At 35.4% G+C, this 15221-nt stretch overlaps 1 protein-coding gene across 3 annotated transcripts in view; it reads right to left on the bottom strand.

The window, feature by feature from the left end:
- The window catches only part of NGLY1 (N-glycanase 1), a 56582-nt gene that overhangs the window by 31772 nt on the left and 9589 nt on the right, over positions 1–15221 (bottom strand). For all 3 annotated transcript variants that reach the window (XM_070577438.1, XM_070577440.1, XM_070577439.1), the window contains exons 3-4: positions 12783–13028; positions 2370–2535 (exon numbers count right to left, since the gene is read on the bottom strand). In XM_070577438.1, coding sequence (XP_070433539.1) covers positions 2370–2535; positions 12783–13028 — 412 coding nt within the window. The remainder of the gene's footprint in view (positions 1–2369; positions 2536–12782; positions 13029–15221) is intronic.

Below are 15221 nucleotides of genomic sequence, written 5' to 3'. Positions count from 1 at the left end.
ACCATACCAACAGGGCTCCAGTATAACAACTGTGGATTACAACTCAAAGTTTTGGGGGATGCAGACTCTATCCAAGGAGGAGTTCTTAAGGAAGATCAAAGACAACAGGGAAGATGACAAGAACACCAGAAGAATCTGAAGCCTCTCACACCTATGGCAAACATTAAACATCGCCCAACTCCTACTTAAGGAACATAAAACCTTACACAAAAGGCTTGTTTACCTCAGTTCCTATTACCCAACACATCACGTCCAACTTTTAATAAAAAATTACACAACATGCTAAAAGGCAAGAAAAAACAATCTAAAGAGATAGAACAAGCATTAAAACCACTCAGATATGGCAGAGATTTTGGAATTAACAGACAGGGAATTTAAAATAACTATGATTAATATGTTAGGGGCCCTAATGATAAAAGTAGACAACACATAAGAACAGATGGATAATGTAAGCAGAGTGATGGAAACTAAAAAAAATTTAAAGGAAATGTTAAAAATCAAAAACACTGTAACAGAAATGAAGAATGCCTTTCATGGGCTCATCAGTAGCCTGGACACAGCCAAGGAAAGAATCAGCGAACTTGAAGATGGGTCAACAGAAACCTCCCAAACCAAAAATCAAAGAGAAAAAAAAAGAATAAAAAAAAAAATCTAAGAACTAGGGGAGACTTTCAAAATGGACCAGAACATTTAAAAACTGTGGAAAACTGAGGCACAGAGATACATGAAGGTTAAAAAGCATACCTTCATTTTGGAAAACCAGAAGGAAAAGAAAGAGAAAAAGGCACAGAAGAAATATTTGAAGTAATAACGGCCAAGGATTTTCCAAAATTAATGAGACACCAAACTACAGATCCAGGAAGCTCAGAAAACACCAACAAGGATGAATACAAAATAAACCTACACCTAGGCATGTTATATTCAAACTGCAAAAAAACAAAAAGAGAAAATCTTGAATGAAGCTGGGAAGAGCAGGTGGGGCTGGAGTTGTGTGTAGAGGAAACCTTACCCATAGAGGAATAAGGAGAGAAATTACAACAGATTTCTCACCACAAATAATGCAGGCAAGAGGAGAGTGGAGTGAAACATTTAAAGAGTTTTTGAAAGAAAAAACATCACCAACCTAGCATTCTATATCCCAGTGATATTATCCTTCAAAAGTGAAGGAGAAACAAAGACTTTCTCAAGCAAAGAAAAACTGAGGGAATTTAGCTCTAGGAGACCTAACCTAAAAGAAATATTAAAAGAAGTTCTTCAGGAAGAAGAAAAATGATATAGGTTAGAAAGTTGGATCTACATAAAGGAAGAGCAACAGAGAAGGGAAAATTACGGTAAAATAAAATGTTTTATTTTTCTTATTTTTACTTGGTACAAAAAAGTAACTGTTTAAGTAATAGCAATGTATCGGGTGATTATACTATATGGATAAATGAAATGAATGACAGCAGTGTCATAAGGGATGGGAGGGAAGAATTGGGACAATTCTGTTAAAAGGTATCTGTACTACATGAAGCAGTATAGTGCTTTTGAAGATGGACTTAGATTAGTTTAAAATGTTTACTGCAAACTAGGGCAACCACCAAAAAGATATTCAACAATCCAGATTAGTTTAAAATGTTTACTGCAAACTAGGGCAACCACCAAAAAAATATTCAACAATCCCTTAGAAAACATAGTATTAAGAGATGACTTAACAGATAAAAAACAATTACATAAAAATTCAAAGTAAAAATGAAGTTGGAATAATTTAAAATCCAAAGACGATTAATGATAACAACATATAATTCTTGGTTGATGAATGTGGCAGGCATTGTTCTAAGCTGTTTACATATACCATCTCATTATTTGTTAAAATTATCATTCCTATTTTCAAATGAAGAAACTGAGGCATAGAGATTAAATTACTTGCTCAGTGATCCACAGTAAGTGGCAAGCTGAATTTATACCCAGGGAGTTGGCTTCAAAATCCACTCTTAAATAGTAAATACTGTCTCTCTAGTAACCAAATGAGTCAATTGTCTAATCATATCGATTAACTTTGAACACTGTTTCTGTCAGATTCACATTAAAATTCACTAAAAACGCCATCATATATTCCATGGACTGAAGTTCTACTATACCTGAAAAATTTCACATACCAATGATTAAACTGCAAATACATTTTCAGGTAAAAAAAGTTTTTTAAAAAAATTAACAGATGTGTCCAGGAGGTATATGCAAAAAAATTATACTATCGTTGTACTTCTTAAAAATCCAAATAGAAGTAAATTAGATATTTACAAAGTATACAGCAAAAGACACCATTTAGTCCTTCCCTTTACTTAGCAATGATGTATATTTAGTAATGAATGGTTATGTAAAGCCACTACCTTTATCCAATTTTCTAGCTCTAGATAACTTTTCTTGTGATCTCCTTTTTAGTTCTTGGACTGGAATACAAGCCAATGCTTTCTCCTGGAGAGCAAGGTTCTCATACACCAGCACATGCTGAATGTTGGACCGAAGAACTTTCAGAATGATTGAATCAGCAGTAACCTAATAGAAAAAAAAATTGAAATTAGTTTTTCTGCATATGCTACAAAAAAGAATATATAATAAAAAAACACTGGTTCTCATTTCATAAAGAGGAATGTATGGATTCACTGAAATATAGTAATTTATACTCAAAAACTTTACAAAATTACTATTAGGAGATAGCCATGTCTGTGCCACAGTCTAAGATATATCTATTTTTCCCTGTAAATATAACATATTATTGAGAATATATTTAGACAGGGATATGATGAATTCTTGACCTCAAACTTGGATCAAGATAGCGCTCTAAGCAATGCATTTGACAGCCCTTTCCACTTCAAACCCCTGTAAATACAGCAAAGGAAGAGTACTCTTAAAGAGGAAAGGCAGATACAAATGGACTAAAGGAAGAAATCATGGCACTATGCCCTCCGGAGACAGCGGTTACAAAAACTAAAAACGTTCTCAAAATAATTCCAAGAGCAGAGGAGCCACAGGATCCACAGAGCAGGAAGGGGCCTTGGAGCAGGCATGAGGGAGATTGGCTGGGCTGTGCAGCAGAACAGCTATACATTTTGGTGTCCCTCATGTCCCTACCCGCCTCCACTCATTGTCAACAAAGAAGTGTGCCTCTGAGCAGTGAGGAAGGATACTTAGATTCTCAAAAGGAAAGAGAAGTGTCCAAGCTCAGAATGGTTGCTTCTGGCACGGCATGTCCTGCCCCTCTCCACAGATGCTAGAAACAGATGCAGTATCCACAGATAGGCTAGCAGGAATTCTCAAATTCATACCTATCTACAACAACCCATACTGTTAAGGAGATGCGTTAGAATCAACATTAGAAGAACTAATCCTGTAGCAACAGCAGCAAATACAGAAAAAGACTAAAAGTCTATCTTCAGAGATTCAAGAGTATACTATATTCACAGAAAGACAACTTTGGATCTTGGGAATTAAAAATTTAAACACTGAAATAAAAAAGCACAGATGGTGTCAAACAGAGTAAACGTAGCTAAAGAGTGATCAACCAATTAGAAGACTAAGCCAAGACATTTTCTGAGAATGCAGCACAAAAAGAACATAGACACTGAGGATAAATGCAAAAGTTCCCAAATATAGCTAATAGGAAGTCTAGAAAGTAGATTAGGAAAAAAAAATGGAAGAAAGAAACTTCTCAAAGAAATAATGGAAACAAATTTCTGAGAGTTAAGAGTCAGTATGAATGGAAAAATAAAATAACTGCACACAAGGGTGATATTCCATAACAGTAAGGATAAAAACAAAATTCTAAAAGCCTTCAATAATACCAGAAATCTCATTGGAAACAACAAAGCAAAATCTTTGAAATTCTGAGGGAAAATGAGTGGGAACACAGCATTCATATCCAGCCAAACTAATCACATAAAAGAGCAAAATAAATACATTTTCTGATATGTAACAACGCAGAAAGTATATCACTCCCAAATCCAATCTAAAAGAATTATTAGAGAAATTATTGTCCCTCCAAAATATAATACAGGCAAAGTAAATAAACAGAAGACCAGGGAGTAGAACCTGGGATAAAAGAAGCAGAGGAGAGATTAAAAAAAACACAAAAACAAAAACCACCAAACAAATAAAACTTAAGTTCTTATTCTTATAAATAAATAATCGTAACTGAAAAACAAAATCTCAAACATTTTCTCATAACAAAGGTGGCAGGGAAGGGAGCAGAAGAAGAGAAAAATCTGAGATTCCAGCCTTGTCATAAGATGCTGGCAGAAAAATATGAAAGGAAATTATTTTCATTAAAAATTTAATGGCAAAAATTAGAAGATTAAAAAGAGGATATTTAAATTCCTAACTTTTAGAGGGGAAATAATGGAAGAAAACTTCATCAATCTACACAAACCAAAAACAGGAAAAAGAGAAAAAAGCAAGAAAGCAACGTCACAGACACAGGAAATAAGACGTCAGAAGTAAGTTCAAACATATTAGCAATTACTGTAAATTAAAAGGCAGAGATAGTCAAATTAATTAAAAAAATAAGAGCCATTACCAAATACTTTAATGTCAGGCACTGTATTAAGAACTAGGGATGGATACAAGAGACATGATCACTTTACACTCTAAGGGGGGAAAGGCTTTAAACACAGAATGACAGAACCACCACATTAAGTCAACAGATACTTGACTATATGTGTGTGTATATGTTTTAGATACTGGAAAAATAATGGAGACCAAAATAGACAAGGATAATATCCTCACAGAGTAAGTGGTCTATTGATACAGAAACAAATACTGATATGACAACATTCATTTACTCGAATACTTAATGAGCCTTTATTATTTGCTAGGTACTAGGGATACTGTGGTAAGTTATACTATTCATCGGTATGATAAGAGTTATAAAGCAAATATAGAGGATAGTAAGACTGTATAACAGGATTCTGAACCTAAAAGAAATGGTATTTGTGGTAAAATACGAAAGATGAGAAGGCAGAAAACAGGGAAGGAAAAAGACCATTCCTGTCAAAAAAGCATACAGGTAGCTGAGGAGTGCGTGTGTATGTGGCTATGCTGAGTATACCGTGAAGGATGAGAGAGAAGATTAGGGTATCTAGAGGAAGGAGAAGTAAGGGGAAAACAGTAGAGACAGAAAGCAAAGTATGACGGTGGCTTGGTAAGCAGCTAGATCTTCTCTCTTTCCATTGTAATGGGAAGCTATTAAAAGAGACTTAAGCAAGGGAGTAAAATGATCAGATTTGTGTTTTCAGAATCTCACTCTAGCTATAGTGTGAAGAAAGCAGAGAAGACCCAATGGGGGCGGGGGGGGGGGGGGGGCGACAGCGACTGCATAACCCTGAGAAAGCTGGTGGCTTGAACTAGCGTGGTTACAGTAGTTGTAGAAAAGTGAGTGGATCCGAAAAGAAGTTAGGAAGTAGAATCATCAAGTCTTGGTGACTGAACTGTGGAGTCAGGGGGCACTTAGGAAAGTAGAAAAATACGTGGGAATGATCCACAGATTTTTGATACGAGCAAACGGGTCAATAGTTGAACCACTTATAGGAAAAAGACCAGGAAATGATCAACTGAGCTAAAAACTATGTATGGTCAAGTAGAAATGAACTGAAAAAAAGTCTATTAAATTTAACAGCATGGAGATTGTTGATGATCTTAGTAAGAAGTTTTCCAATAGTGTTAAAAAGGAAAACAAATCCCACGAGACTTAGTTGTATAAGTGGTGTCCCAAAGTGGGCTAAGTGCACCAAAGGAGTTGTACAAAATGGTCCACTGGAATGTGGACAGAACATATTAGAACTTCTATTTATATTATTTTTTGTTCAAAAAGCGATTAAGTTATAGTAACATTTAATATTTGGATTAACAGAGACTCCCTCTCAGGCTAGAGAAGCTATCTCGAGGGAAGAAAGTATCACAAAGTAGAGGGGTTAAGAGTGGCATGGCTCACTCCTACTTCTACTCTCACAATGTCACAAAGTTTTGCAGTTCAAATGTGCCTGGTTAAGTGGATTTACAGATTATGTTATGTAGTTTTACCTAAATTAACCCTTAACCTAGCTTATAAAAGATTACAAAGACCCCTAAGCACTGAGGCTAATACTAATAATGTAAGTATATGTGACCAAGAAGAAAAAGGCAGGGCTAACATATCTTCTACTTTTATAGTATAAGCCCTTCAACAGTTATATTTTAATGAAAAAAAATCGGTCTACTGAGATCTGACAAGTTAGCCCCTCAAATTCAAAATTATCATGACTCTTTAAAACACAGATTTATATTCACATTAATTAAATGACATATTGTTAATATATTTTTTAAAGTTAAAAATATTTACTTTTTTAACCTTCTCTTTACATTGTTTTATAACATACATAGTATATTGGCATAATAGTACATGTATATAATTTATAAACAAATACATATCGAGAGGATATGCTCAAAAATATTTTACTAATAGGGCACGTAATTAAAGTATGGAGGTCTGCTAGACAAATACATGAGAAGTAAAAACACGGTGACGCGCACAGGGGACTCTTCCTGAAACTTGCTGTAAAGAGGGAGTGAGAAATACAAGATATGCAGGATCCAGGGATATTTGTGTGCTGGCTTGTTTCCAAGGTAAGAGAGCCTACAGGAAAGGATCTTAAACATTAATCTGCTTGTGGAAAATGCAGATTCCCAGGGTCCCCCCTCCCTTTCCAGTTGAGCCTGGAGTATGTCCAGGAATCTGCATGTCCAGGCTATTCTGATGCCAATGGTCGAAGCTTAGATGAAAACGGGCCTACAGCAAGGTTTAAATGCCATTGAGAACAATCCCCAAGAAAAGAAGAGGTTCAAGACTGGGCACAGTCCATGTGAGATCCCACGGTGAGAGGAGAAGAGACAGAGGCCCAGAGGAGGAACAGGCCTTTATTAAGAGCAGACACTTCTCCATTAGCAGAACGGATGAGTGCAACAGATGAGCGAAGAAACCTGACGAAGATCTGGTGATGAGAAATCCAGGTATTCACAACAGGGAGGAACATGCTCCCTTACCAGAACTGATAGTGAAGCATAAAAACATGAAATGTCTCCATTTTTATTTGAAAGAATTCTTATGAAAATGAGGCACTTACAGTGGTATCCTTTTTGTTCTTAAATGCAGATTTTCATTTACTGAGAGGGTAAGAACTCATCCAGAGAATTTTTATTTTCACTGTAATATTTTCTAATCTGGAAATTACCTCATTCATTGTGGTTTTTAATGGAACTCAAATGATCCTGAACAATAAAGTTTATTTTCTTGCCTTATTTCTTTATATATTCATTGGCACAACTCCAAGAAAACTAAATCATAAAAATAGAAGTTTGCTGATTGCATGGCGATTACAGCAGCTGGGTAACCACGTACATAAGGCAGCAGTTAATTGCTTGAGAGAGTTTAAAGTTATTTGGAGTATAAATGGAAGTTTAAAATGTGAAATCTGTTTTAGATCAAAAATAGTTTTTTTCTTCACTAATCATACTTGGATTCCAAATTGGTTTTTTGTGGGGTTTTTTTTAAGATTTTATTTTTTCCTTTTTCTCCTCAAAGCCCCCTGGTACATAGTTGTGTGTTTTTAGTTGCGAGTCCTTCCAGGTGTGGCACGTGGGATGCCGCCTCAACGTAGCCTGATGAGCGGTGCCGTGTCCGCGCCCAGGATCTGAACCAGTGAAATACTGGGCCGCCAAAGCGGAGCTCATGAACTTAGCCACTTGGCCAAGGGGATGGCCCCTATTTTAGTTTCTAATGTGAGATATATCTAAGACTCTTTATAAGAAAAAAGTACAATGTGTACATTTTGTCAAATCATGTGATATAATCAGTGGAAGCTGGATTAGCAAATTCTCTTCTTTAGTAAAGAACCAAAGCTTCCCAAGCCCACTAGCCCTCTTTCTACCTTTATGCAACCTTTTGCTCTTGTGGCTTTTAAATTTAGAACCTAGAAAATTAAAAACACAAGTTCTTTTTAATAAATTTTTAATAATAGTTTTAATCAATTTGTGACTTCAGTAAACACTTCTTACAAGAAACCTGTCTTTCTATTTATAAAAGTACTAAATGTTGTTGCAAAAAAAACCTTCAGGAAATACTGAATGGTAAAAATAATATAAAATCAGCTATAACTTCATTACTCAGAGGAAATTTTGGCTAAGACATCTGTGTATAGCTTTCCAGACCTTTTTAAAATGAAAATATTTTTGTATGTGCATTTTGTATAAGAAAAATTGAAGTATCATACACACAACATATGTTGCTTAATTATAGAATTCTCAGTTTATCTTTTTTCCCCACATAATAATTCTTTTCATGTCAAAACAGACCACATCATCATTTTTAATGGATGCTAAGAATGCTGATTTAAGGATGTGTCATATTTAAGTAATCTCCTATTGAAAAGTTTGTAGGTATATTTCATCTTTAAGAATGGTAGGTTCATGAACAAGAAACTAGACATTTAAATCTTACATCCATATAGGATATTTTTTCTCTTATAAACATCACATATAAATCCAGACTAAGGTTGTTTTATGAGATTAAATTAGTTTAAAAAGTAAGTAACTCATTTTATTATTTATCATTATTTAACACTACTATATTATCTTTATAATTGCAATGAAATAATCTCAAATGATAACACTTTTAAATACATACATACATACCCAGATACACAATGGGCAATAATTTCTAGAGTGATAAAAAAGTTGATGAAAAGTTCTTAACAATTTCATACACATTCTAAAAGTAGTCATGTACCAAATAAAAGCATACATTTAGACTAGCTGTGTAATAACTGCTGACTGCTTATTTTAAGCAAATCATACTTCAGAATCACCTAGATCAAGTTGCAAAATTGGAAATATAATGCATCTTACATTCTGAGGTTCTATGTCTTTGAAAAACTCTCTTTGCTGTTTCAAATCTGCTTTCAGAAGGCAAAGGGTATAAAAAATATAAAGAGTTATCAGGAAGTTATTTCTCTAGGAACACTAAAAACTCAGCATGTATAACCAGAAAATTTAAAAATCAGTTGGGTCATTAGGGAAATACAAATTAAAGCCACAATGAGATACTACTTAATTAACATCTACTAAAATGGCTATACTATAAGAGACAATAATGAGTGTGGGTAAGGATACCAAGAAATTGGAACCTTCACACATGGCTGGTGAGAATATCAAATGGTGCAGCAACTTTGGAAAACAGCTTGGCAATTTCTTAAAACATTAAAGATAAACTTACCATACAACCCAGTGGTTCCACTCCTAGGAATCTACTCAAGAGAAATGAAAACATATGTCCACACAGAGCCTTGTATATGTGAACGTTCATAGCAGCATTATTCAGAATAGGCAAACATGGGAAACAACCCAAATGCCTATCAGGTAATACGATTCAGCAATAAAAAGGAGTAAAATACTGATACATCCTATAATATGGATAAATTTCAAAAACACACAAAATAAAAGAAGCGAGAAGCAAAAGACTACATATTGTACAATTCCATTTAGATAAAATAAGCAGAAAAGGCAGCAAAATAAGTTTCTAACAAAGATCACTTATTGAGAACCAATACGTTTCAGTGCTTTATATCTTGAAGGAAAAGCAAACGGCAAGCGTCAACATCAGTGACTATCACCTTGTCTATTTCAAAATTTTTCTTGATATAGTTTTGTTTTTGTTTTTTTTAAAGATTGGCACCTAAGCTAAAATCTGTTGCCAATCTTCTTTTTTTTCTTTCTTTCTTCTTCTTCTCCCCAAAGCCCCCCAGTACACAGTTGTATATTCTAGTTGTGAGTGCCTCTAGTTGTGACATGTGGGATGCTGCCTCAGCATGGCCCGATAAGCGGTGCCATGTCCATGCCCAGGATCTGAACCAGCAAAACCCTGGGCTGCTGAAGCAGAGCGCACGAATTAACCACTCAGCCAAGGGGCCGGCCCTTAAGATTGTTTTAACCAAAAAATATTATAATAGTTATGAAGCTCACCAGTGCTCAGGATTTGTCTACTTTATACAAAGGTTAAATGCTTTTTTAATCTCTCTCCTGCTGCTTGACTTTGGTCCATTTTAATTCTCAATTAGTATACCCACTCAAAACAGACAAGGCAGGAAGACATAACCGTCAAATTCTCAAGTATAGCAACTAGTGGTGATAAAAACTTAAATCACAAAATACTTTTTAAAAATGTGTATTCCAGGGGCCAGCCCAGTGGCATAGGGGTTAAGTCTGTGTGCCCCGCTTAGGTGGCCTGGGGTTTGCGGGTTCAGATCCTGGCCGCAGACCTATGCACCACTTATCAAGCCATGCTGCGGTAGCAGCCCACATACAAAATAGAGAAAGACGGATACAGAAGAGGAAGACTGGCTACAGACGTTAGCTCAGAGCCAGTGTTGCTCACCAAAAAAAAAGGTATATTCTAGTGATCCATGGATAACCAAGAGTTAGCTATAAAAAACAAGATTCATTCTAATTTCTCCCGAATCTCCTAAAGAACACAGAAAAGATACTTTGTCCCAAGGACTACAGAAATAAGAGTTGACATACACTAGCCTACTAAGAGCATATGTCTTTGAGAAAGACAGTTTATTTTCTTCTAAACTCTAAATGTGCTTTGGCAATAAAATGATATTTTGTTTTTAGTGTAGTATACAGATGCTTTCTGGTGATTAACAATCTTAAATACCTTAAACTATATCGGAATTGCCAGAGTAAGAATCAAAAAAAGGAAAGAAGTTAAAGAAGACTCAGAAAATGTGAATGGACTTCCTAAGCCAGAACACTAAGAAAATACTACTTAGTTCAGGAAAGAGCTATTTTGTAAAATAAAATGTTTTCATGCATTATATGTCTTTCTACAAGGCTGGTTAATACTGTGCATTTTACACTGTAAAACTGAGATTCAACAAACGATAAAGTAGGGAATCTCAAAAGATATATTCTAACACTTTAAATAGAAAAAGGATACAAAAAGGTGGTAAAAACCAAGGAAGAGATTAAATATGCTTCTGTATCAACCTTAACTGCAAAACTGATGAAGACCTCAGGTATTCCAAGATGGAATGCACATGCTCAAGAGAGGGGCACACAAGAATCCACTGGAGTGTATCTTAGATCTACCTTTTACTTCACCCTTTGATTTTTCACATGATTATTGTATAAGGTACATATCAGTATAAAAGCATATAATTTATAAGTTAATAGACACTTATTGGGTCACGTACTTAACATTTTATTACTGGTAAGATGTACCATCAAAAGGGTGGACACCACTGTTCTAAGGAACAGACTGACTCGGGTTAGTATTCTGTCACATTAAAATTCAGTAGTCTCACTTTTCTGTTAATGTGTGATAACTTTGTACTGAATGAAGCAGCTCAGACACTTTACAGGAAGAACTATTATTACCAAGCGTAAACACTTAATAAGCCCTTTACAGCTTCCAAAGCTTTCATAGATGCTATCTCATCTGATGCCCACAGCTACTTAGCATCACTACTAGTTGATCCAACAGTATCCAGTAACAGTTTCTCAGAAGCATTCATAAACACTAGCTGCATTTATTATTACAAATAGACATTAGCTATGAAGCTAATGAGAGGAAAAAAATATTTTAAAGACTTAAAAGTTAACCTAAGTCAATCTGAGGCACAAAGGAATATATTCTAGAAGAGTTAATCCTCCACGAAAAACGTTTAGAAACCACTCAACAACAATTATATAAAAGGACAGTAACTCTCTGACTCTTCCCCTGACAGCCCCTATCATCTCTATTCTTAAGTTTTTAAAGACAAGCTTTGGGCCTTCGCAGCCTACGCAGAGGAATGACTGCCCATTATTTGACTACCAGCGAGGTAAGGTTCAAGGCTCTGGAATTACTCAGCTGCAGAAAATTAAGAGTAGATTTAAAAACTGACTCTATATAAAGTTCTGCTGCACGGAGGGCAGTGACAAGGTGTTTTACCAAAATTAAAACGAAGACATACGTCTAAGCTGGCTACTGATAAAACCACTACAGAAAAATTACAAAAACTTTTCTGACAGTGAAAATTTAGGAGAAGAATACTTAAGGACCTTTATCAAAAGGGACTTTTGTAAACATGATAATTTCCTATTAAATGAGATCATGTAGGTGTACCAAGAATGCCTATAAGACATCAAAAGTTTGATTTCAATTCTTCAGAAGTATATATCTGTATATGCTAATAACAAAACTTTACTAATTTGCTCGCACCACTAACAGTAAATTAATGCATCATTATTTACCTTAAAGAAGCTGATTTTTTATTAAATTGAGGTATTGTTAACAGTTAGGTTGTTGGAATTAATAATCCCCATGGTTAATGGCAGCAGGTAAAATTCAGATCAGAAGTGTCAATGCAGTAGAGGAAATCTTATTTAATGGCCATACCTTTGCCCCGCAAGTCCACTACTTTGTTTTAGGTTAAAGACATATGCTAATTTGTATAACTGACCTAAGTACTAATGCAACAGATACTTAGGCTGCCTCAGAAGCAATAAGCCGCAAGTTAAGATTTAAAAGTATAAATAAAAGATAGCCATTTTCCCTTTTGTTACAAATTTGACATTTTATAAAGAGCTGAGAAAATTTAAATGTATTTGAATTATAAGAACCAAGAATAACTGGGGCATAAATTCAGGAATAAACCATAACATACTTCAGAGCTTTCGCTCCTTCAATACGTTGAAAGGAACAGTTAAGGAAGGTTTAATTCCAACATTACCATGGGAGCAGACGGTGGATTTGCTGACTGCCCTTCACCGTTCCCTGCACGCTGGGTTAACCCATTAGGATTTGAAGACTGCGTTGTAGGAAGCTGGATACTGGCTGCAGGCTGCTGAGGTAATTCTACTTTGTGGCTCTTATTTGATCCATCTAATCTGCTACTTCTCTCTATGGCAATCAGGTCACGGATTTTTTGCAGCTGCTCCACTGAAGCTTTTTTAGGAAAGATAAGATGTGTTTCTCCCTGGAATTTATAAAATCAGAAAAAATTTTAACCTTTGCTTTATACTGACAGTCATTCTTATATATATATATATAAAAGGAAGCCAACACTATAGAATACACCGTATCTTTACAATCATTCTGTTTTCTTACCACTATGGCACTTTTTTTATACAGTCAAAAGTAATGCCTAACATAAACCAGAAAATTAAAGAAAATTCGTCTCCTGTTAGCATATAATGCCTACCCTATTTCAAAGGACCTTTAATAAAATATTTTATCTTTTAGGAATAATAAGATAGAAAGCCATATAAGAATTGCACAAATGATATTCCTATCTTCTCTGCAATAGTATACGATACTACTATTCTCTATGAAATTCCCTATGAAATAATAACGAAACTAGAGATACAGCCATACAAAATGATCACTGGTCACATAAAAACGATAAGAAGTTATATAACAACCTTTGAATTTTCTCAACACAAGTCTGTAAAGAATAGTTACATGATTAGAAGTCTATATATGGGATCCACCACTTCTCCCCCAAGATAATAAAAGTGTACCTTGATGGTCAATTGAAAACTACGTCTTGTTAACAGTAATACAAAGGTGATCCAAACAAAACAAAAAATCAAACAGTAAAAATCCAATTCTTTATGTAGTGATTCATTTAATGAATACCAATAATATAATCAGAGTGCTTTGAGATACAATAAACATTACAATAAGGCTCACCATGTAAAATAGGGAGCCAAGTACAAAGCAAGAAAAAAGTGAAATGAAAATATATTCAACCAAGTTTCAAGATGTTGAGAAGCAAGAATGTTAAAACAGTAAATTCCACTAACTGCAAATGAGATAAAACAGTTGTTACAATGTGCAGCAGACAGACTTGTAGATTGTGACTATTTAAATTAAACTCCACAATTGAGAATGACCTTACTTCCTGGTGACGGCAGACCTACAGGCATCAACTGACCAAAACATTACTCATTAATAGCATGAAAATCAATTCCATATGAATCTTTTTAAAAAAGCTGGAAGAAGCCAGCAAGCTCCATATATTACCCATAATAGCTGCAAAAAAAGACTACTACTACTTATTATGTTTATATGTGTTCTAGGTACTGTGCTAAGCATTTTACATACAGTATCTTATGTAACTCTCACAACCATCCTCAAAGGTACGTATTAGGTTTATCTTCACTTTTTATATGAAAATAAGGCTCGGAGAAGTTAAATAACTTGCCTGATGCTACAGAATTGCCAGAGCAAGGATTCAAACTGCATGACCTTAACTGTTAGGCTATCATTGACTCCATCTTACACTGAACAGAGACCCAAGACCACAAGCTTGTGCAAATAGTTGGACGGGTTGGGCAAAACCAGAACATTTCTACAGTTATGATGATTGGCACAAATCAGAACACGATGACTTTTCCAACATTAGAAGGAACCACCTTATATCTAGGATGAGTCTGGGAAGAAAAACCAGACATCTGGTTTAAAATCAACTATGGAAGCTTCTGATCTCATACTGCTAGTGGAGCACTGAGAAAGGTAGATGACACCATGGACAGAGAAGGAAAAATAGCATGACAGGTATCTGGATCTATGCCTCAGTCCACCCCTCAGAGAGGGCCCTGGTAAGACAGAGATGCTGCTCATGCCTTGCTCCCTTCCACCTTTTCAGGACCAGTCCTAAAAGAATACGACTATGGTCAAAGAGTCTGTACCAAAATTTTAATCAACAGCACTGTATTTTCATAAAAGGACAAAGTTACAGGCTTAATGTACTAGATACAGTAACATTTCAGAACTCGATGAGAAATCTAGTATTTAACAAACCTATGTTTCTCAATGGATTTTTGCTGAGGCAATTCTCATTGCGACATTAAGCAAACCTGGCCCCTGCCCACTAATGCTGGTTATATCTTCCAGTCACCAAGATAATCAAAACTGCCCTTCTCCAATGCCCCACCCTCAGGACGGGGGTGGGGGTATAGATGGAGGGTGGGTATGGCTCCTGGTGAGAACCACTCTACTAAACTAGCCTGATGGGTGACATATCTACTTGGATCCCAGTCTTTCTCAACCTCCTTCTCAGAATTTTGATAAAAGAGAATACAGCCTCAGAGACAAGTGGGCCCAAAAGCATCCAGGAGTTTAATACACAGTTGAAAATTTTGGGATAGGTCTTAGATTCCTACTT

Source organism: Equus przewalskii, chromosome 15 (assembly GCF_037783145.1).
Source record: "Equus przewalskii isolate Varuska chromosome 15, EquPr2, whole genome shotgun sequence".
NCBI classification, from domain to species: Eukaryota; Metazoa; Chordata; class Mammalia; order Perissodactyla; family Equidae; genus Equus; species Equus przewalskii.
The sequence above is the reverse complement of the archived record's forward strand: the minus strand, read 5'-3'. Positions and strand labels throughout refer to the sequence as shown.